Raw genomic sequence first — 22,903 nt, 5'->3', positions numbered from 1 at the left:
GGGTACAGTTTTTCAAAAGAGATTTCAAAGTTTTATTGGTTCTTTGTGAATGTCACATCATGTACCCCAATCCCACTCACCTCTCCAACCCCTCATACCCGCCCTCCACCCTTACAAGCACCCCTGTAACAAAGGAAAAAGCCATTGCTGGGAGCTGTAGTGTGTCAGTGTGTCCCACAGAATACCCTTTTATCCACACTTTTGCTTGCAAATGTTTTATTGCAATGACCCATGGGTCTGGTACAAGGCCCTGATGGCTTCTGTTACTTTGTCGATGCAGAACCTCACAGGGACTCCTCTCAGATATGGATATCCTGTTGTTGCCCTGTTTCATAGAGCGCCGGTAGTTTTGGATCTATGGAGCTGGCCCCTTCATGGACTCATTGGTGGGGTAGATGATGGGGTGGGACAACAGAAAGCCCTAAATCTGAGATGTATCAGAGATGGGCAGCTCTCCTGCTTTCAAGTCCTTTGGGCTGGCTCTAATCAGGGCCAGCTCTACCCTGCTGCCCAGGTGAGTTACAAGGCCTGCTCTCCTCCTGCGTGCTACAGCTGGTGAGGGATATGGCCAATTTTCCCACTCATAATCCTATCTATCACAGAGGGAGAGGAAGAGAGTCTCTCTCTCATCAGTGCCACTGCCCAGCAGACACCACCCTTGGGTGCAGCTCACCTTTATCCCCCACATCCAGGGACAGCTCTACTACCCTCAGACAAGGTGAAGGGCCTGCGCTCCTGCTCTCACTATCCCAGCACCAGCTCCCACTGGCCCTAGGTGTCAAGGGCTGAGGGCGGAAGACACTGCTGTATGGCAGACAAGAACTGTTCTCCCACACTAAAGCCTTCCAGGCCAGCTCACCCGATTCCCCACATCTAGGGCTAGCTCTACAGTGCTGCCCAGGTGAGGTGCAGGGTCTGCTGTCCTGCGTGCTGCATAACGAGCTCTCCCAGGATGCCTAGGTAGGATCAGTTCTGGACAGCCCTCAGGCATCAATGTCCCTAGGCAGCAGCCGGCACCTGGGAGTCCATTGGCCTTTGGTGAAAACAGATCCCTGCTGCTGCAGGGCCACAGACCCAGACATGACCCCGCACAGGCTAGGACCCCACCATGGTTCCAGGTAGCATCACCAGCTATTCACACATCAGGCTGTTCCCCACTACCCTGAGTCTCCAGCTCTGCCTCTCTTCGTTGTGCCCACATCCTTCTGTCTGTCTGCCCCTCTCTTCCATTTCTACACTACTCACTTGCTCCTCTTACTGGCTCCCAGGGTCTCCATGTGTCTGGGATCCTCTCAGGAGTGGTACCTCCACTCATGCTTTATGCTGCCACGAGGCAGGAGTCATCTCAACCCAGCTCCCTGTCTGGGCTCCATGGCACCAGCCTGGTGGTCATTTCAGGCTTGCTCCTGTACCAGCCCACCCAAGTGGCCATCTGTCTTGAGCTCACTCCTGCCTGGGACCTGTGGTCCTAGGTGGGGTTCTTCTAGTCTTGGGCTTGGGGTTCTTTCTAGTTCTGGGAGTCCATACAGGCCTGCCTGGCACCAGAGTGGTGGTCATCACAGGCTCACCTTTTCTCAGGGAATGTTAGGTACTAATCATTCAGAGATAGTCATGGGTCAGAACTCGGAGCAAAGACAGCCCCTCCCCTGCCACCTACTGACGCACATGTGAGACAGTAGCTCTGCCTACAGTGCTGGTGTCTCTGGGGGCAGGAGAGATGGGTAAGGGTTTAAGAGCCATCTTACATTTGAAAGCTACAATGTGCCATGCCTAACAACCAAGAAATTGTTACTGTTTCATTTCACAGAGGAGACAACTGAGCAGTTTCTCCCATTTACTTAGGGTTACATAGAGAGAGCAATCAGAAAGACCCCAGAGCCTGCAACTCTTCCAATGTCACAGTGCCTCACAATTAAAACATCTCAAGGACAGGACAAAGTATGGTGATGAACACTGGCAGTGCAGAGGAAGGCGGGGCACTGGTACCTCACTATCCCCTCATCTTTCAGACAGACACTAGGAAGGATTTTTGTATTCACGTGGAAACTGGACCTCCTTTACAGAAACATTTTACTTTCCATGTTTTGGGAAAAGAGTTTTATAAATGTAGGAATGTAGGGGAAACACAAATGGTCCATGCAGAGTTTGGTGGAGTACCCAGGACACCTGTACCCACTAAGAAAACGCACTCTTGAGTCCCACACCATCAGCGAGGCCCTCATGCACCCTGCTGAGTCTCTGACCTGGCAAACACTCTCAGTGACAGGACCTTGAAGAGGTCTGCCCAAAGGCTGTGTGCATGCCACCTGGCACGCTAGCTACTGGGACTTTTAATATGGTTAAAAGTTATCTAAAAATGGAAACAAGCCTTGACAGGAAGCAAGCAAGCCACAGGAAGACGGCAGTGAACAAAAGCCAAGGAACTTTTCTGAAAGCTGTTTTCTTTTTTTTTGCAATTTTACATCTCTTGGATCATACCAATAAGATCAAATAAAAAAATATATTTAAAGTTCTTTAAAGCAACAAAGGAAAAGAACTCACCCATCAAATACAAATATACTATTTTATTCTAAGGGAATAGTTCTGTGGTGCCTGCAAAGAGAAAATCCAGAGACAGAGACCAAGGACAGGGACAGGCGGAGCTCAGGCGCTAGTTGTTGGGCTTGTTCCTCACTCCCCCTAGAGGGAGGAAGGGGTAAGTATGGTTTTACACAATTTTAACAAAATAAAAAAAGCAAATGATTTGACACAGCAAACAGCTACACTCAGGAGGAATGACTGAGGATCAACCAGTTTTTAACATTAGTTTAGGGTCTGAAGCCCCTGCACTAACATGCAGCTGAAGCCCGACACAGTCAGTCGTTTATCTGGGTAGTGGTTGTTCTCTTAAATGATACATTTTTTTTTTCTTTTTGGTATTTTATAACAATTTATATACTAAGCTAACAGTATTTGTTTTTCATACAACTCTAGATGGGAAATGTTAGTGTTCACACAAATCAAAACTGATACAGCAGGACTGACACCTGGTGTTTTGGATGGTTTATTGGTGACTTATCAGACAGGCCAACTGCCTTCCCTCCAATCAATCGCGGTCTGGAAGGAAGAAGTTCCCGTCAGATTGACAGCACAGACGGAGTTAATCACACAGACTGGGGCAGGTTTACTTCGTTCACATAATTCTTAGTAACAAAAAGGATATTTGTTACAAGCAGAGGGACAGAACCACTAAGTACACAATGTCAAAGGCCCATTTTAAAGTTCTGTCGTATTTAAATGACCTTTATTTGTTTAAAACAAAACAACCAACTTGCTACTCCCACCTATAACATGGGACACACTGAAGTCTTAGGTGACACGTGGGAGAGGCTTATGACTTCTCTCAGGTCTGCTGTAAGCTCAAGTTAACGTCAATTAAAGAAGCTCAGGAATTATCCAACATTATTAAAAGCTTGATTCAAAATTTGTAGGAAAGAAACTGAGAATGGAGATGAGGGAGACACCTGGTAATGTCACACACACCTGCGCCTTGCGCTTCCCATAGACCTGTGCGAGCTAGAGTCTGGAATACAGCAGCAGAAAGACCTCGTGGGGTCAGTCACCTCGGACTCCAGCCCCACAATTCCTAACTTTCAAGTTCCCTGGGGCAATAAGGTCAACTTCCAAATGCTTTTACACAGGAACCTACTGTGACCTTCCCTACCGTAACTCGGACAGCTACATAATACTGTGTCTTTGTGGGGTCACCCACACATTTGTCAGAATTATGGAGACAGGTTATTCCTTTTGAAATGACAAGGGCCTCTAGAAGCTGGTACAAAGAACAAGCAGCATCATTTGGGACAGGAAAGTAAGACAGGGAAGAAAGGATGCCATGGGGAAAACTGGACACAAAGGGAGGCCCCACTTCTGTGCAACCAGCTGAGGCCAGGAGACAGCAGCACCCAGAGAAGCGGGCATTTTAATGGGCTTTCTATAAATACTTAAAGACACCAGGGTCTAATGAGCTCCACAGATTTTCTGTGTACATAGTTATTTTCTGAAATATCATCCTTTTTACCTTAAATCACCCATAGCTGAGAAGGCAAGACCCTAAATGAAAAGGGGCTCACTAACAGTGATGAAGGGCGTGTCCTCTGATGTGAGGGGCCTTCAGTTAAAAGACTAAAGGCTTCTATCCTTCACATAAGTAGGTTGGCAGTGAAAATCAATCCAGACCACTATCTTTTTTATAAAAACTTGAGTATTTTTATTGGATCTTCCAGGTTGAGTCTCCCTGTCCTCATCTGATGCCACTCTCAGCTGTGCAGTGACCTCTCCTGACTTTCATGGACAGCTTGCTCAAGTAGCCTACTGCAGCCAGGGTCTCACTGCAAAGCTACCCCTTCTAACTAAGGTTACTATGGTAGAATTTTATACAACAGTTTTCCTTAAAAATATTCCACAATTTCTTATTCCCGAAGAAAATAAGATTATGCACCACTCAGGAACTGGTTAGTCTTTCGAAGATGTCTACGAACGCTCCTCTCCCTCCCAATCCACTCACCCTTCTCCCTTCAGGTTACATTTGCAGCCCACTACGGCTCAGAAGCCACCGTTTTTCCCACCAAACAAGCAAGTCAAGAGGACTTGCATTTCAACATCTTTCCAACAGCTGAGTGCATCCCAGCTTGGTGCATACCAGTGCATACCAGTGCATACCAGTGTGCATGAAAACGGGAGCTTTCCTTCATGTTAATCTGATAATTCAGCATCAGAGTCTTCAGATTTGGCTTTGGCAAGTTCTTCATGTACCTCCCTCACCATGAGAATGCGCGTCAACATGGTGTCCAGGGTTCCAGGGTCTATGGGGAATGTGGAGTACCACATGGGACTGTTAGGAACACAGGAGCGCTCCGGCTGAAGGTAGAACACATCACTCCTCTGCTTCACACTTTCAGAACTATCCGCAGGAGGAAACAAGCAAAAGAGAGAAAACAACGTTCAGATGGGAACACGGGAAATACACACCATTCTTTCTTAGGTAACACTTCTGAACTTCTTCCCATCCTGTCTCACGTTGTCAGTAACACCAGAACCACAGGCATAACAGGCATGTTCCTCCCAGGGCAGGCCAGAACCGAGCTGAAAGTGGTAGACTGTGATAAAGATAAAGCCCAGCCGGGTGTGGGGCAGATACCTGTAGTTCTAACCCTTGCAAGGTGGAGGGGTGAGGACTGGGAAGTTCAAGGTCATTCTAGGCTACAAATCAAGTTTGAGACCAGCCTGGGAAACATGAAACCCTGCCTCGAAAGAAAGTAAGAAAGGAAGGGAGGGAGGGAGGGAGGGAGGGAGGGAGGGAGAGAGAAGAGAGAGAGAGAAAGAGAGAGAGAGAGAGAGAGAGAAGAGAAGAGAAGAGAAGAGAAGAGAAGAGAAGAGAAGAGAAGAGAAGAGAAGAGAAGAGAAGAGAAGAGAAAGAAAGGAAGGAAAGCACAAATCATGTACTTCACTTCAAATGGGCCAATCTGCATAGGTCACTTGATGCTATTATTTCTTTGACCAAAAAAAGTGTACTTTTAGTGTGAGTCATACATTTCTTTAATTCAAAACTTTAAACTCTGGACTCAGACTGTTGGTGGCTAAGGGGAGAGTATATACTCCCAGCATAGGGATGGGCCTGTTTGGATGTTGGCTCTTTAACATACAAAACTCAAATTTCTTCAATGCTTTCTCCTCCTAGAAGGTTTTAGCCAAAAACCAGCCTCAGAATTTGTTTTCTACACAAAAAATAAATCACTATAGATAAGACTCCATCTATATAGCACACGCTTTTAATCCCAGCACTTGGGAGGCAGAGGCAGGCGGATTTCTGAGTTCAAGGCCAGCCTGGTCTACAGAGTTCCAGGACAGCCAGGGCTACACAGAGAAACCCTGTCTTGAAAAACCAAAAAAAAAAAAAAAACCAAAAACCAAAAACCAAAAACCAAAAACCAAAACCAAAAAGACTCTACATACAGGATGAACACCAGTGCATCAGAAGGTCAAATAAAATGTGATCCCCCTCCCCCCCTTGGAGAAATTTTAGGAGAAAAACTCTAAGATAACATGGCTGGCTTCTTAGTTCCAAATCCAGGCAGATAGAAGAATGGAGAAAACATGAACAGAGGCAGACTCTGGGTCACAGTCAGCTGTGCTTCCAGTCACTTGAATGAAGTGCCAGCTATGCTGGGTGACAAGCGCTCTGTGTGCAGAGCACAGAAAGGTCCCTTACCATTTTGACAGGTAAAACTCATAAAGCCGAACCGGGCACCTCAGCGGGTTGTCAGTGTTCTCTGCCATCTCCACTCCCACTGGGGCCTCGTCATCTTCATTTCGTTTCCTCTTGCCAATAGTTACCTTATCTTGAGGTAGGAAAAAAAAAAAATCAAAGATTTGTCTAAGTGTCAGCATACCTAATGAGCTTCTGCTTCCCAGCCAGACTCTAACTCTGCTCTTTCAAATATTCAACAATATTTGTTAAGCAACTATGCGCCAGGAGTTTTGTTTATACGCTAAACACTAGGCTCGTCCTGTAACACGTATGTATGTTCCTGTTAAACAAAGAGGAGTCGTGTGACAAAAGTGACCATTTGTCACGGATATGTCCTCATCTGGAGCTTGGCTTTCTCAGCAGAATGGATTAGGTATAGGGCTCATAAATCAAAGCATTTATATGGATGCCTCTCTCCTCTGGGGTACTGGACAGACTGAGTTCTTGCTCAAGTTCCCTGTACTGACGTAGTCTAAGGAACGGCATCAGAGTTATCATTTGATAGGACAGGACTCTATGGGGCTGGGCTATTAGACAGTGCATGGTGCAGGCACAAGAAGGAGGCTGCTGTGTCTCATCTGTCCATTCAGCAAACTAAACAGAACTCTGTATGTGGACATGAGAGCCCAAGCCACTCGTGTTTGTGCGTGCGTGCATGTGTGCACGCATGCACACTCATTCACTCACAACACTGTGTCAGGAAACAACTCTGTAGCAGCAACTCCTTCCTTCCAAGTTTTACACGGGTCCCAGAGATCACACTTAGGTCACCAGGGTTAAGAAGCAGTCACTGTTACCTGCTGAGCCATTGTATTCTTGAGACAGGTCTCTCACTGGCCTGAAGTTTAGTCATACCCTAACACTGGCTGGCCAGGAAGCTTAAGGGATCCACCCGTCTCAGCCCCCTAGGTACTGAGGTAGGAGATTACATCATCACTGCTACAAGGGAGCTGGGGATCTTTTCTTCCCACCACCACCCCCGGTTTTTTGTTTGTTTGTTTTTTGTTTTGGTTTTTTGAGACAGGTGTAGTCCTGGAACTCACTCTGTAGACCAGGCTGGCCTCAAACTCAGAGATCCGCCTGCCTCTGCCTCCCGAGTGCTGGGATTAAAGGCGTGCCCACCCCGCCGGTGGAGCTGGGGATCTTAATCTAGGTTGCAAGCATTTTAAGCACTTTCATCCACTGAGCCATCGCCTCATTCCGTTTTTTAAATGAAGTCTTTGTTTTTATTTGATGCGTGTGGGTGTTTCCCTTTGTAGGTCTGTGCACCACCTTCATGCAGAGCCCAGAGAGGCCAGAAGAAGGCATCAGATCCCTCTGGAAGCAGAGTTCCAAGCAGCTGTTAAGCTGCATGTGGGTGCTGGGAATAGAGGTCCTCTAAACCACAGAGCCTGTCAGGTCCCTGCAAAGCCCATTGTTAAAGTCACTCTTAAACAAATGGTTTAGGACTCTCTCTCCAGCCATTAGTATTATTGCTTTAAAATAACTCCAGTTTCCTATATAGAAATGCCTTACAAGTTACTTAAAAACAAGTTGAACTTTTTATCAACATTGTCAAGTACTCAATCAAATGTGGAAATAACTGACTGCCTCTCACTCCTTTGCTGATATTATCTAAGAGGATGAAGCAGACCTTCAGGAGGAGAACCAGGCCTGCAACCCCAGCCCTCAGAAAGCCAAGGAGGATGTGTGGCTCCATGACTGAGGCTAGTTTGGGAAATACAACTGAATCCTAGGGCAGCCTGGGATACAGAGTGAGATGTCTCAAAAAGCAAGAACCAAAACAAAACTATGAAGTGGCTCGCATAAGCACCACGCTATGGCCAGAGACAGACACCAGGGGAAAGGGCAAGATGACGGTAGTGTTTCTAAAGCTAAAGGAGCAACTGAAAACAAGCTAGTATGTATGGTGCACACATACCAACTATTCAGAGTTTAGATTTAGAAAATTTAACTCCTCACATTTCCACTATGTAACTTATTCTTAAAAGTGATAACGACTGGGAGAACTTACTATCGATGTAAATGAAGAACGTCTTTGTGTCACATGTGCACGATGTCAACAGAGCTGTAACTGCGACTCTCAGAAAGGCTGATTTAAGAGGACTGAGGTCAAGGATAGCCTGAGCTACTATATAGTAAGGCTTTAAAAAAACCAAAACCGCTGGGCGGTGGTGGCGCACGCCTTTAATCCCAGCATTTGGGAAGCAGAGGCAGGAGGATTTCTGAGTTCGAGGCCAGCCTGGTCTACAGAGTGAGTTCCAGGACAGCCAGGGCTACACAGAGAAACCCTGTTTCGAAAAACCAACCAACCAAACAAACAAAAAACCAAAACCAAACATAAACCAAAAGTTTAATTTCTAGTTCTAGAATAGCAGGATTTTTCAGACACTGAAGACCTGGCGTCACTTAGTCTCTTTCTGAAACACATGATCATAATCCACTTATTGAAGCCGCTACTGCTGACCCAGGCCTACAGTACTAATAGCGGCCTACTTTAGGTCGGCTTCTGAGTTATTTCAGAATTTTAGAACTGACTAAAAGATGCTAACCAAATCAAGATGCTCCTGTAAAAAACAAAAAGTCCAATAGATTAAAGCTAAGCATGTTTCTTTTAACTGTTAATTGTTGACTGATAGCTGGAAATAGTGAGCTTATCACCATGGTTACAAATTTAAATACTCTGGTAAGTTTTAAATGTACCTTAATTGGGGGGTGGGGAGGGGGAAACACTACACAATATTTTTTAAAAATTTTATTTATTTATTATATATACAATATTCTGTCTGCATGTATGCCTACACACCAGAAGAGGGTACCAGATCTCATTACGGATGGCTGTGAGCTACCATGTGGTTGTTGGGATTTGAACTCAGGACCTCTGGAAGAGCAGACAGTGCTCTGAACCCCTGAGCCATCTCGTCATCCCGGCACTATACAATTAAGTCAGCATTTCTAACTTAAGTTAATAAAATTACAATGAACCAAAGAGCCTCCTATTTTGAGAGCTTGTAACATACTCAGAAACAGAAAAATATTAAAATGTTACAAGAAGTTTCAGTGTGCCCTCCATGACCTTCAGTGATAACCATCTTTGCACTTCAAACAGAAACCTCATCTAACAACACCACACCTGGCTCTGACTCCGGCTTCTGTAAAGGCGGGAAGAACCTCAGATACGTCATCTTGGTGCTGTACTTCAGAGTCCTGGTCCGGCGCATCACGTGGGCAAAGGACAGCTTCAAGTGCTCAGTAACATTCTTCAGTTGGAAGTATTTGGTATTGAAAAAAAGGAGGGTGTTTAACAGGACGATGGGCGAGTAAGCGCCCAGCTGTTTGCACTCCCACAGATGTTCTTCTTCAATGCGGGAGAACATGTAACCTAGACAGGGTAGAGAGGAACAGAGAGCCATGTAACCCCCACTTCCACAAGGGGAGCACAGCAAGGTGCTGACTGCTCTCCCACCTCTTCTCTATGCAGGCAAACAGAAGCAGCACCAGGAAGAACAGCATTCCAACGAGACAGACCCAGCTCTACACTGTACTGTTTTATCTTTCCCAAAAAGGCCACTTTCTCTCAACAATAAGGCTTATTTATAGATATTTGAATTTCATGCAATTTTCATATCACAAAATATTTTTCTTTCAAGTTTCTAACCATTTAAAAATACGAAGATGGGGAAGTGAAAGGGAGGGAACAGGAGAGGAGGGAGATGTGATTAGGATGTAAATAAATAATTTTTTAAAAATTTTTAAAAATTTTTTTTATTTTTTATTTTTTTAGCTCAGACTACAGAACCAGGACAAAGTCAGCTTTGGTCCATGGGAAATGAAGCAGCTACTGCCCAGACCATCATGTTTACCTTTAGCAAGATGGACTCTCCCGCCCTCCCTCTCATTCTTATGCACCTCGGGACTGACTAGGATCTGTATTGAAAAGGTCAAGGTCTTAACAAACTGCACTGCTCCTTGGAGAGGATTCTTCACGTCCCTCATTCAGATCTAACCCAATGCTCTCTTTTTATCCTCTCTGTTGCTGCTTCTGTATTCTATTCTTGGAGATCATCCCTACATATGACTTTATTACTTCCAAATATATGTTGCCAGCCTCTCTCAAACAGCCTGTGGCTCAGGATGGTCCAAAGGTTCTCCAGAGCTCAAGAGAAAGGGCAGACACAGTCATGGCTATCACCCTCACTTCTCCAGTCGCAGCCCTCCTGAGAGCTGGGGTGAACCACAGACTTTTCTAACACCATTGGTTAAAAATTCAAGGATAAAACAAGCACAGATCACTAGCATTCTGAAAAGATCATCTGTGCGTGGAACGCATCTGAGTTGATCCATAGTGACCAGTATGTAGGTTCCATGATACTACCAGATAAAACATTCCTACAAATGTAACAATAATTGAATATATGTTTTGAGTTGTATATTAGTTTCATACACTGTTGACAGTTGCATTTTAGTAAAATGCTCAACAATAAGTCTAAGATTTTCTCCTTAAAAGCTGAACTGTATTACATCAAAACAGATTATATTGCAATATATGAAATACTTTAAAAAAATCAATTTATACAAGTATATCATAAAATAATTTAAAATAATACCCTTACCATTAGGAAGTATTGTAGGTTCCCATATTTTCAAGAGTTTGGTAAGTTCAATCATAAATCTGGAATAGGGCTCCGTAAAAATGTTATCTATTCTACCATTTTCAAATAGGTACTAAAAAATAAAAGAAAGAACACATACTGGTATAAAGAAAGTTCAAGTTTAGAACACATCTAAGAAATGGTTTTGTCCCTTAATGTCTGCCTTTTCTACTCCTGTCTGTCCTGCACAGCTTCTAAGCACTATACTGTAGGTTAAAATACAAAGGTTCAAGTGCAAGGCTTTTGCATGGATACTTGGCTCGGAATTTGCAAAATAAAGTTCTTTTTTTAAAAAAAGAATATGGGTGGTACAGAATAAATACTAAAACCAAGAACTGGATGCAGATAAGAGCATTTACTGCTCTTGTGATGACCCAGACTCTATCCACAGAGTCCACAACCATCTGTACTCTAGTCCCAGAGGATCCAAACCTCCTCCTCCATGGGCTCATGAACAAATACAGAACACACATACAACAAATAGACAAACGAACTTCCTAAAAAAGAATTCTCCACTCCTTTGCTAACCCTTGATCAATGCATTCTTCAGAACTCTCCTTCCTGATATGCACTATGTGTTTGCAATGTGCTCATAGAGCTTCTGTCTACCACACTACTTACACTAACTTTCTCCTGAAACAATGCAAACTCAGATTTAAGGGCTTGGGGGCACTGGGGTTGGAAGAGGCACTAGAGACTTGGCTTAAGTGGTTAAGGCACTGACTGCTCTCCCAGAAGACCTGTGTTTGATTTCTAGATCCCACATGGTGGTTCACAACTGTTGATAACTCAAGATCCAGGAAACCCAACACATTTTATCTTCCCTGGGTGCTACACATGTACATGGTGTACAGGCATCTATGTAGGCAAAACATCTGGACATATAAAATTAAAATAACAAATAATAATAAAATAAAATGAAAGCATATTAGGGGGTGGGAAGCTAGAGAGTTGACCTTGCAGAGAACCTGTCACCCACACAGTGGCTAGTAGCTATAACTCCAATTCCGGGAATGTGACACTCCTGTCCGGCCCTCACGGGCACTACATGCCTGTGGACCACAGTTACACATGCAAACAAAAAACCCGTATGTGGGGCTGGAGAGATGATGGCTCAGAGGTTAAGAGGGCTGGCTACCCTTCCAGAGGTCCTGAGTCCAATTCCTAGCAACCACATGGTGGCTCACAACAACAACCTATAATGGGATCTGATTGCACTCCTTTGACATGAAGATGTACATGCAGACAGGGCACTCACATACATAAAATAAATCTTCAAAACAAACAAAACTCATATGCATAAAAGTAGATAGATATTAAGAAGGAAAAAGAAACCTTACTTAGGACCTTCCAATCACAGCTCTCAACACCTGGAACAACATCTTGAATGATCCTTTTTTGGGGGTAGAGATGGGGTTTGGGAGAGACAAGGTCCCTCTATATAGCCCTGGCTATCCTAGAACTCAATATGTAGAATATATTGAGAACTCACAGAGCTCTATTCGCTTTTCAGTCCTACGATTAATGATGTGTACCAGTAATCCCAACCTGAAAATGTCAACTATTAGCAATATCACAGAATAAGAGATAGCCAGGTGGTGGTGGTGGAGTTCACATTTAATCCGAGCACTCAGGTGGAAGATGCAAGTGGATCTCTGTGAGTTCGAGGCCAGCCTGGTCCACAGAGTGAGTTCCAGGACAGCCAAATAAAACCATGTCTCAAAAATCCAACCAACCAACTAACCAAAAATCCAAAACCACTACCACAACAAAAAAACAAAACAAAAAAATGTTTGGATAATACACAGTTTAAGCTGTATTGAGGTTTGTAAGATATAAATTTATAAGATATAAATCAATTAACAAATATAATAAATGGTTACAGAACAATACAAGGTAGCATTTAGTTTTGTTTTTAAAGATTTATTTTATGTGTCTGTACACGTGTGCACATGTGAGTACAGATGTCTATGGAAGTCGAAAGGCATTGCTTCACATAGAGCTAGAGTCATCACAGGTGGAGAATGACCTAAGTGCTAGGAACTGAACTCAGGCCCTCTAAAAGAGCAGAAAGCATTTGCTGAGTCTATAGCTTGAGCCTTCAGTATTGTAAAGATATTATCTCACATCTATTACAGTGTCTTTCATCTCTGGCTATGTATAAGCTGGAGAAAATTATTTTCATTTATATTTATCCTAGTCAATAACAATTATCCATCACTATAATATCTATTTGAATGAGGCCTTTTCAGAAGCAACTTATGATCTTACTTGCCTAATTCGCCTTGTTATTAGATAGATAAGCACTGACCACTGGACTCAACCCCTAGCCTCTGTTTTTGTCCTTTTAACAAAGTCACTTTCACAAGTTTAAAAAGCAGAAGACAGACTTTAAAACTCAGCTAACAAAGCCAATTAATTACCAGTGAAATGTAGAAAATTTAGTCTTACCAAACACACATTTTAAAATCCACTGTTACATATGAAATGCATGGGTCTAAGGTCTCCATCCCTGTGAGGAATGAGAGCTGAACATCAGTCCTCGCCACGCCTATTCACCACTGTGTTGAAAGCCCTAACCACAACGATGCTGGCCAGAGAAAACTATAAACCCCTCCCAGAAGAAACCGAGTTGCACATTCCCTCCTCTCCTTTCAGATAACAGGCTCACACACATGCCCTTATGACATATAAATGGTCAGAGCCAACGTGGGAGCTCAGCAGGTTGTGGGAGATAGACAACAAATCCTTTTACAACCCAAGTAGGAAGTTAAAAAACAAACAAACAAAGGTCTGTTTATAAAAACATCATAAAGATTAAAGTACTTGGACTAGAGCCCGGCCCAGCATACACTGCTCTACAAAAGGACTGAGTCTGGTTTTGCCCCTCTACCGTGAGTCTGTGTGTGTGCATGCCACAAGGTATATATTATTTTAATATATTATTTAATATATATATACATATATATATATTTATTATTATTATTATATGTAAGTACACTGTAGCTGTCTTCAGACACTCCAGAAGAGGGAGTCAGATCCCATTACAGATGGTTGTGAGCCACCATGTGGTTGCTGGGATTTGAACTTCGGACATTCGGAAGAGCAGTCAGGTGCTCTTACCCACTGAGCCATCTCACCAGCCCTAAGATATATATTTAAAGCATACTTAATGTAACTTAACTATAGTAGTACAAATGGATCTAATCCTATATACTGCTGGCAAGGCAACAAATCCCTCTAGATCTAATAGGTGATCTCAAATATTACTATAAGGCTGAAGAGAGAGCTCAGCCCTCGCTGCTCTTGCAGAGGACCCAAGGTCAATTCCCAGTACCCACATGGCCATTCACAGCCACCTGAAACTCCATTTTGGGATGCCCTCATCATCCTGAACATCCAGATCAGATGTCAATGTTGGGCGGGTCTCCTCATTCAGTTTCTATCTTTTATTTTGTAAAAAAGAAGAGCTCTTATGGAATCTGAAACTCACTGATTATGTTAGGCAGGCTGGCAATTAGCTCTAGTGCTGGGAGGTACAGGCAGACACCATGCCAGCTTTACATGGGTTCTGAGAATCTAAATTCAGGTTTTCATGCTCATACCGCAGGCACTTTCATGACTCAGTCATCTCTCCAGCCTACTGTTAGTATTCTAAGTTCACTCCAACATTACCCACAACAACTGAAATATGAAGTCAACCAGTGTGTGTTAAATCTGAATGTGAAATTTTCCCGCTTGTGTTTGGAAACATGGTCAGCAGCTGATGGGTACTGCTTTGGGAGGTTGTAGACACTCTGGGACGTGTGTCTACCAAGCAGACCTTTGATGTTAGCAGCCTAGCTCAGCTTCTGGCCAGAGCTGTATAGTGGTCATGGTGAAAAGAAGCCCTACGCTCCCACTACCACAGCTTATCTATTACAGTGACTGCAGACTCTGAATGCCAATATAAACCTTCCTGCAAAGTTACTGCTGTCAGCTATGTTGTCAAAGTGATAAGAAAAGCTAACTAATATAATGCCCATAAACAGATGAAATAAAAGGTGGTACCCATATATAATGCAATACTATCCGCTTTTAAAAGAGTATGCAGTCATTTTAAGTAAAGAACATGGACAGGCTTGGAAAATACTATGCTAACTGAAATATGCTCAGTACAGAAAGACAAATACAAAATGGGTTCATTTTTGTGTCTTTCAAACTGTGGCTAGTCAGTGAGTTAGAAGCAAGACTATCTGGAGTGTTGTGACAGAGAAGGGGGATTTCAGGTGATAGTAATATGCTGTACATTTCAAAAGATGAAGAAACAGACAAACCAGGAAGATGGCTCAGGAGGTAAAGGCACTGGTTGTCAAACTGATGCCCTGAGTTCATCTACCAGGACCAGTACAGTAGGAGGGAACAGATCCCCACAAATAGTTCTCTGGTCTCTACAAAATGCACCATGGCACGCCTGCCCCAAAACAAATGAATAAATGTTCTTTTAAAAAGTGGGAAAAGGCCAGGCGTGGTGGCGCATGTCTTTAATTCCAGCACTCGGGAGGCAAAGGCAGGCAGATTTCTGAGTTCAAGGCCAGCCTGGTCTACAAAGTGAGTTCCAGGATAGCCAGGGCTATACAGAGAAACCCTGTCTAGAAAAACCAAAACCAAAACCAAAACAAAACAAAAAAAAGTGGGAAAAGAAAGAATTTTAACATTTGTACCATAAAAAAAATTATAAAGGCTCAAAGAGATAGATCTGTAATGTGAACTTGTAGATACTGCCATTTAGGTGCTGGGAACTGAATCCAGGTCTATTGCAAGAACATCAATTGCTCTTAACTGCTGAACCACCCCTCCAGCTCCTTGTTAAGTACTTTGGTTTGGTGTGTTTTTGGTGTGTCTATGCCTCTGTCTGTCTATCCAAGAGAAAATGGGAATAGACTGATACTGCATTAATATATAATTTTGATGTTTCCCCATTTAAAAAATAAATGTAGAGGACTGAGATGCTTTGTAAAGCATCTGCTATGCAAGCAATTCCTGAGGTTTGGTCCCTAGCAGCCCAGCAGGCTTCAAGCTAAATTATGTATACCAGGTTGGCCTCAAACTTCCCATGATCCTTTCTGCTTTCAAGAAAAGAAAAGAAAGGAAAGGAAAGGAAAGGAAAGGAAAGGAAAGGAAAGGAAAGGAAAGGAAAGGAAAGGAAAAAAGAAAGAGGTGAGAAAGGGAGGGGGAGAGGGGAAAGAAGGAGAAAGAGAAAGATGATATCCTTCACTGAAAGAAACAAGTTGTACAGACCCTATTGTTCTAAATAAGAACTAAGTGAAGCAGGGCTGGTGGGGGTTGGGGGTAGGAACAGGGTGGAAATAGTTCGGTGATAAAACACTTGCTGAACAAGCATAAGGACCCCAATTTGAATTCCCAGCACATCAGTCCAAGTCAGGCATGGCTAGGTGGGCCTGAAACCCTAGTACTGGAGTGTGGAGACCTGCAGAGCCCTGGAATTTGATGATAAGTCACGTTTCAGATTCTGTGAGATCCCCTGTCTCAGGGAATAAAACAGAGTAATACAGGGCATGTATGTGCACCCTCACACATGTATACACATGTACACACACATATCCCTCCCATTCTCTTTCAGATAGAAAGACAGAGGCATAGGTACACACATAGCAAAGCTGGAGAGATGGTTCAGCAGTTAAGCGCAATTGATATTCTTGCAATAGACCTGGATTCAGTTCCCAGCACCTAATGGCAGCTCACGACTGTCTATAACTCCAGTTCCAGGGGATTTATCAGACCTCTTCTTCTGATCCCTATGGGAAAAAGGCAAGCAACATGTGCCTAGGAAGAAACTGAGGACCTATGGAAGAACAATCAGTACTATTAACTGCTAAGCCATCTCTCCAGTCTGCTAGCTACTTATTTTTGTCATTTGTTTGTTTGTTTGTTTTTTGAGACAGGTCTGTGTAGAACTGACTGTCCTAGGGCTACATAGACAAGGTTGGTCTTGAACTCACAGAGATCCTCTTGCCTCTGCCTCCTGAGAGCTGGGCTAATAGCTGTGTGCTACCCAACTTGGCACTTACTTTTGTAATTAAAAAACAAAACAAATGAAAACACCTACCTTGTTTAAGAACAGTCAGATAAAACCACCCAGAGACAATTACCACTGCATACATTTTTATTTCATGTTATAAATTCATACCAATGTCACTATATAGTAATACATATAACTTATACTTTTGTTTACTGAATGTGTCACTAGACATTACTTTTTTTTAAATGGAGGCCTCACCATGTAGCCTAGGCTGTCCTTCAACTTGCAGTCATTCAGCGTCATCCTCTTAAGAAGGTGAGATTCCAGGCATATGCTACCATATCCACATTCTAATTTGTAAATAAACTTATGGTTTAAATGATATGCTCAATTTTATGATTACCCTCTATTTACTTAACTCTCACACTTGGTGAGCACTAACAATATCGGGTAACTTACAAACGTGTCAGAACTTAGCTGTAATGGGTGATTTTTGATTTATGACTATGTAATTGCTCCCAAACTTGTAATCCGACTGACTCAGCATCTCTAGTAACAGAATTCTATAATTCATCCTATAACTCATCCTATGAGCATGAACCAAACCTGTCCTAGCCATAAACAAATGTTGAAGAGATACTGAATAAAAATTAGGAAAAAGAGGAGAAAACCCTCATAAATCCTATGCTCAAGTTGCTGTAGAAAGCATGCACCGTCTCTAGCTGCTGAAACTCTTGTCGCACTCTTATGAACAATTGACTGTTGCAAATGTTAAGTATTCACATATCTATTATTTTATTTTGTACTTCAAAAGTGCAAATAAAGCATATATTCATGCAGACAGTCAGTCGTGTCTAGGTAGACTATTTACACGTTTTTTGTTTGTTTGGTTGGTTGGTTTGGTTTTTCGAGACAGGGTTTCTCTGTGTAGCCCTGGCTGTCCTGGAACTCAATCTGTAGACCAGGCTGGCCTTGAACTCAGAAATCCACCTGTCTCTGCCTCCCAAGTGCTGGGATTAAAGGCGTGCGCCACCAACGCCCGGCTATTTACACGTTTTTTTGTTTGTTTACCTGTAAAATACATGACCCCCACATCTCTTATTCTACCAACATTCTCAGTTTAATTTAGGAAGGGCTATATGTTAAGACTTTTAAATTGTAGCAGTTCACCCCCCCAAAAAAAAGTTTATAACAAAACTAAATGACAATATACATTCATTTTCAATTTAATTCATTAAGTATCTCAGATGATAAAACCAATCAAATGTGTTATTGAAATTGGTACCTGCTGAATTCCAAGGCACAGGTATAAGATACTGTCTGGGTCATACTTTTCACCATTTGGTCTCCGCACCTCTTGGATAAACTGGCATAAGCCCAAACTCAACTCAGAAAAAGTGCAGGACAGAATATCTTCCTTCAGTTTCACAGAGCGGGCTGTGGAAAGGCAGAAAACACATCTGAAACATTAACTTTAGAAAACACTGTATAACTACTATTTACTAAATCAACACAAGTACCATTGTGCCCTGAACACTGTATTGGATCACAAAGACATTGTAAACAGGAAAGCGCACCTGTAATCTGTGCTCTCAAGATGCTAAAGCAGGAGGATTCTGAGGTCTAGGCTAGCCTGGGCTACAAAGAAAAACCCTGTGCAGAATTAAAAAAACCAATCAAAGAACAGATCTGTTTTACCAGTAGACAAATAAAGATGGTTTACTGCATATGGTATAACAAGTACTATGTATGGCACAAGTTTTATTTAACTAGGACTCTATGAAAGTAAACAAAAAGAAGTTGGGCACAATGGTGTGTGCTTTTAATTCCAGCATGAGAGGAAGAAGCAGGCAGATAAATCTCTTTTGAGTTAGAGTCCAGCCTTGTGTACACAGCAAATTCTGGACAGCCAGGGCTACATAGTGAAGAGAGAGAGAGAGAGAGAGAGAGAGACATAGACAGAGAGAGTCAGACAGAGACAGACATACTGAGCAAATGCTCTCCCTGCTGCAGCACAGTCCTAGGCCTTGAAAATTGTTATTGAATGTTCTCTGGAGATCTTTTGCATCTTCAAATTGGTATTCTTTATCTGCCTGCCTTTTAAATCTTCATTCTTTGTGGTATAGCCCTGTGTTGCTTCCTTCAGACTCTTTTAACTGAACTCTTCCCTATTAGATTTCTCGCTCTCCTCTGCCTCTCTCTCTCTCTCTCTCTCTCTCTCTCTCTCTCTCTCTCTCTCTCTCTCTCTCTCTCTCCTCACCCCCCACCGCCTACCTTGAGGCCAGCTTCAGATATAGGAAATCTGGTTCTATATGGGAATTGGAGAAAACTGGGACTGGGTTTGTACTAAGACCAGGTCAATTTGAAAAACTCAATACTGTATTTACTTCTGAAGAATCAAGGAACTCCTGGGCCTATTGCTGTATTAAAGGCACTGGGAAGATCCACTGAGGAAGTGCTGCCTAACTTTCTCTTTCTCAGAACTTAGTGTAAGATTATTTCAAATAACACAGAATACCATCATGCTCCTAGAAATGTTAGAATGCAGTACTGCTGTTGCTAGGTCATTAAATGAACTGGTTCAGAGAAATTGGGGAAAGGGAAGAAAATATGAACAAATTCAGGCCAAGCACGAGTTTCATGTGTTAGACTAAGACTGTGAAGAAGTGAAAATCTCTGTTTCCAGCAGTAGAGTTACCCCGTGTACAGCTCCCACTGGAACACACTCATCTGGGCTATGCAGTATGAACCCCCATCACTGCTTTCATGCATGCCAACAGGCTTACACTTCCCAAAGATATGCCTGTGATTCTTCTATGTTGGCTCTGCACAAGGTAAGGGAGGATCCTAGGACCGTCCCTGTCCTCGGCGTATCTGGATATCTGGTGAATAACACATTCTACAGATTTTGTGGAAAAATGACAAGTAGAAATGACTGAACAGCTCCTGTGCCTATCAATCTGAAGACTTGGTAATCTAAAACAATATTACTAGTCTGTGTGTCTGTGTTCATTCCCCCGCCCCCTGTATGTCTCATTTTTTTTTTTTTTGAGATAGGGGTTTCTCTTTGTATCCCTGGCAGCTCTGTAGACCAGGCTGTTGTTAAACTCAGAGATCTGCCTGCCTCTCTCTGCCTCCCAAGTGCTGGGATTAAAGGTGTGCAGCACCACTGCCCAGCCACCAGACCACTTTCACTCCTACCATTTTCCACCCACATTTTGTTTTTAAGTTTGAGTCTAAGTTGTCAAGGCTAGTATTGAACTTATAAACTCAAATAATCTTAATTCCTGTGCCTCTAAACAGCTGAATATACAGGAATTACAGATATATTGCACCTGGCTCTCTCTGTTCTCTCAATGAAGAAAGCTACACAACAGGGAAATGGTTGCAGGCACGACTTCCCAATAGGAAAGCATTTACAGACCCTTTAGAGAACAAAGGCTAACACTTGATTTATAGAGACTGTGAGTCATCACAGAACAGAGTAGCAACCGCCTGCTCTGATCAGAACTTGGTGAGCTCCAAGGCCAGCAAACAGACTACTAGCAATAAAAGTCAAAACCTGATAATCACCTACTTGTAAGAGAAAATGTATAGTTGGAAAATCTCAAGCCCAACCCACAAAATATAAACAAACAAACAGCAACAAATGCAAGCTTATGCAAATTTGACTCCAGGGGGTCAAGCGGAATCCCAAGCAAACAACAGGACTTGGCAGTGTTGTTCATGTGGTCCTGGCTTTGGATCATAGAGAATACAGTAGTGAAGGTTGTGGTACCAATCTTCCTCTGCTGCTAAGGAGAGACACTTAGCTCCGGTGTGAGGCAGGGGGAGTCCCTTACTGGCGGACCAGAGAGGCCATTTTGTAAAGCTATGAAAGGAAAGTCAAGATTGCACTGGACAGGTCCCTAAATGTTCAAGATGCCGGAGCCATTAGAGCTACAGATAGGAAATGAAGTCAGCCCAGGAGAGAGAAGTGTGTTGTAGTCAACAAAGCTGGAAGAGTGGAGCCATCTGAACCATTTGACATCAGACATAGAACTATAGGATTTAAAGTTTGCTGTGCTGGGTTTTGGTCCTGCTTTGGTCCAGTATTTCCTCAGTATGCCCCTATTCCTTCCTTTCAAACATTAATACATATTCTGTGTCAATATACATTAGAAGTACACATTTGCTTTGATTTTGCAGGTTACAACTGTTATATTGTCTTGAGTCTCACAAGAGACTTTCAAACAATGTTGAGACTGAAAGACCATGGAGACTTTTCAAGTTGGACTGAATGCATTTTGCATTATGATATGGCTACAAGCCTATAGAGGTCAGGAAGTGGAATATGGTAGTTTGAATGAGAATGGTCCTTACAAGCCGGGCGTGGTGGCGCACGCCTTTAATCCCAGCACTCGGGAGGCAACAGCCAGGGCTATACAGAGAAACCCTGTCTCGAAAAACCAAAAAAAAAAAAAAAAAAAAGAGAGAGAATGGTCCTTACAAGTTATGTATTTGAATGCTTGGTCCCTATTTGGTGGTACTAGCTGGGAAGCATTAGAGGGTGCAGCCTTGTTGGACAAGGTATGTAACTGGGGACAGGCTTTCTAAATACTCATGCCTGCCTGCCACCATATTGTCTGCTGGGATGCTCATGGGCTCTAACCCTCTAAAATGGCAAGTGTCAAATTAAACTCTCTTTTATTAAAAAACAAACAAACCAACCTCACTTCATCCATTCTGACTCTACTGGTATACAACACAAAGTAATAAAAACAAAACACAAAAACAGTCTAGATCAGTAAATCAAATCAACAAAAAGTGGAAACTTATGGAAGTCTAAAAAAAGGTGTCATAGTACATGAGTGCTGTATTTGAATTATTTGAGTCTAAATGGCTAGATACTAAAATGAAACAAACATTAAAAGGCATTATGGATCTCGAGGCTAGAGAGATGGTTCAGAAGATAAGAGCGGGGGCTGGAGAGATGGCTCAGAGGTTAAGAGCACCAACTGTTCTTCCAGAGGTCCTGAGTTCAAATCCCAGCAACCACATGGTGGCTCACGGTAACCTGTAATGAGATCTGATGCCCTCTTCTGGTACGTCTGAAGACAGCTACAGTATGCTCATCATATATATAAAAAATAAAATCTAAAAAAAAAAAAAAAAAGGAAGATAAGAGCAACGAATGGTTGCTCTTGCAGAGGGCCTGGGTTTGCTTTCCAGCACCTCCATGGCAACTCACAGCCTCTGTAACTCTAGTTCCAGGGGAATCTCACCTTCTCTTCTGACCTCTTCAGCCACCAGGCATCTGTGTTATGCATATATGTAAATGCAGGCAAAACACGAATACACATAAAATATATCTTAAACATTTTCTAAAGCCATAGGGATCTCAATAGCGGGGAATATTTATACAGAAGCAGCAAGTCTTTTCTTGATTTTTTTTTAAATCCAAAATATCATAAAATCCTTACAGTTTAATATAGTTTATTATACATACACATTAGATTATTTTGAATTATTTATGTGCTTAAAAAGAAAATTAACTATACATGCTGTATAAACTCGGCACCAGCTGAGTACACAGTAACATCTTTACAACTGAGGATATGAAGTTAATTACTCTTAAGACTCTAAATCTTAACATTTAAAACTCAGCTCAGAGCCCTTCCTCTTTCTGGGAGCCTTGACCTCATTGTGCAGCTGAAAATTACCCTGAACTATTAATTCTCTTTTCTTTGCAGTGCCAAGACTAGCAAACCTAGCCACATCTGGTCAGTTTACAAAATTAAATCAACAATATTACTAGGGGCTGGAGAGATGGTTCAGTGGTTAAGAGCACTGATTGCTCTTCCAGCTGCCTGTAGCTCTATTTCTAGGGGATCCAATGCCCTCTTCTGGCTTCTGCATGCACCAGGCATGCACATATTCCACAGATATACATATAGGCAA

General features: G+C 42.7%; 1 protein-coding gene and 1 non-coding gene across 5 annotated transcripts in view; both read right to left on the bottom strand.

The window, feature by feature from the left end:
* Positions 1-1,580: 1,580 nt before the first annotated feature.
* LOC115031032 (small nucleolar RNA SNORA17) lies at positions 1,581-1,713 on the bottom strand. The gene has a single exon (XR_003836615.1). It is a non-coding gene; the product is annotated as a small nucleolar RNA SNORA17 (small nucleolar RNA).
* Positions 1,714-2,566: 853 nt separating this feature from the next.
* The window catches only part of Zmym4 (zinc finger MYM-type containing 4), a 103,352-nt gene continuing 83,015 nt past the window's right edge, over positions 2,567-22,903 (bottom strand). For all 4 annotated transcript variants that reach the window (XM_085838945.1, XM_085838946.1, XM_085838947.1 and 1 more), the window contains 5 exons: positions 18,249-18,400; positions 10,903-11,014; positions 9,423-9,671; positions 6,251-6,380; positions 2,567-4,942 (listed from right to left, as the gene is read on the bottom strand). In XM_085838945.1, the coding sequence (XP_085695071.1) occupies positions 4,735-4,942; positions 6,251-6,380; positions 9,423-9,671; positions 10,903-11,014; positions 18,249-18,400 (851 nt within the window). In that variant the 3' untranslated portion in view covers positions 2,567-4,734. The remainder of the gene's footprint in view (positions 4,943-6,250; positions 6,381-9,422; positions 9,672-10,902; positions 11,015-18,248; positions 18,401-22,903) is intronic.

This window comes from Mus caroli, unplaced genomic scaffold, assembly GCF_978045245.1.
Source record: "Mus caroli unplaced genomic scaffold, Mus_caroli_1 scaffold_6, whole genome shotgun sequence".
NCBI lineage: Eukaryota > Metazoa > Chordata > Mammalia > Rodentia > Muridae > Mus > Mus caroli.
The sequence above is the reverse complement of the archived record's forward strand: the minus strand, read 5'-3'. Positions and strand labels throughout refer to the sequence as shown.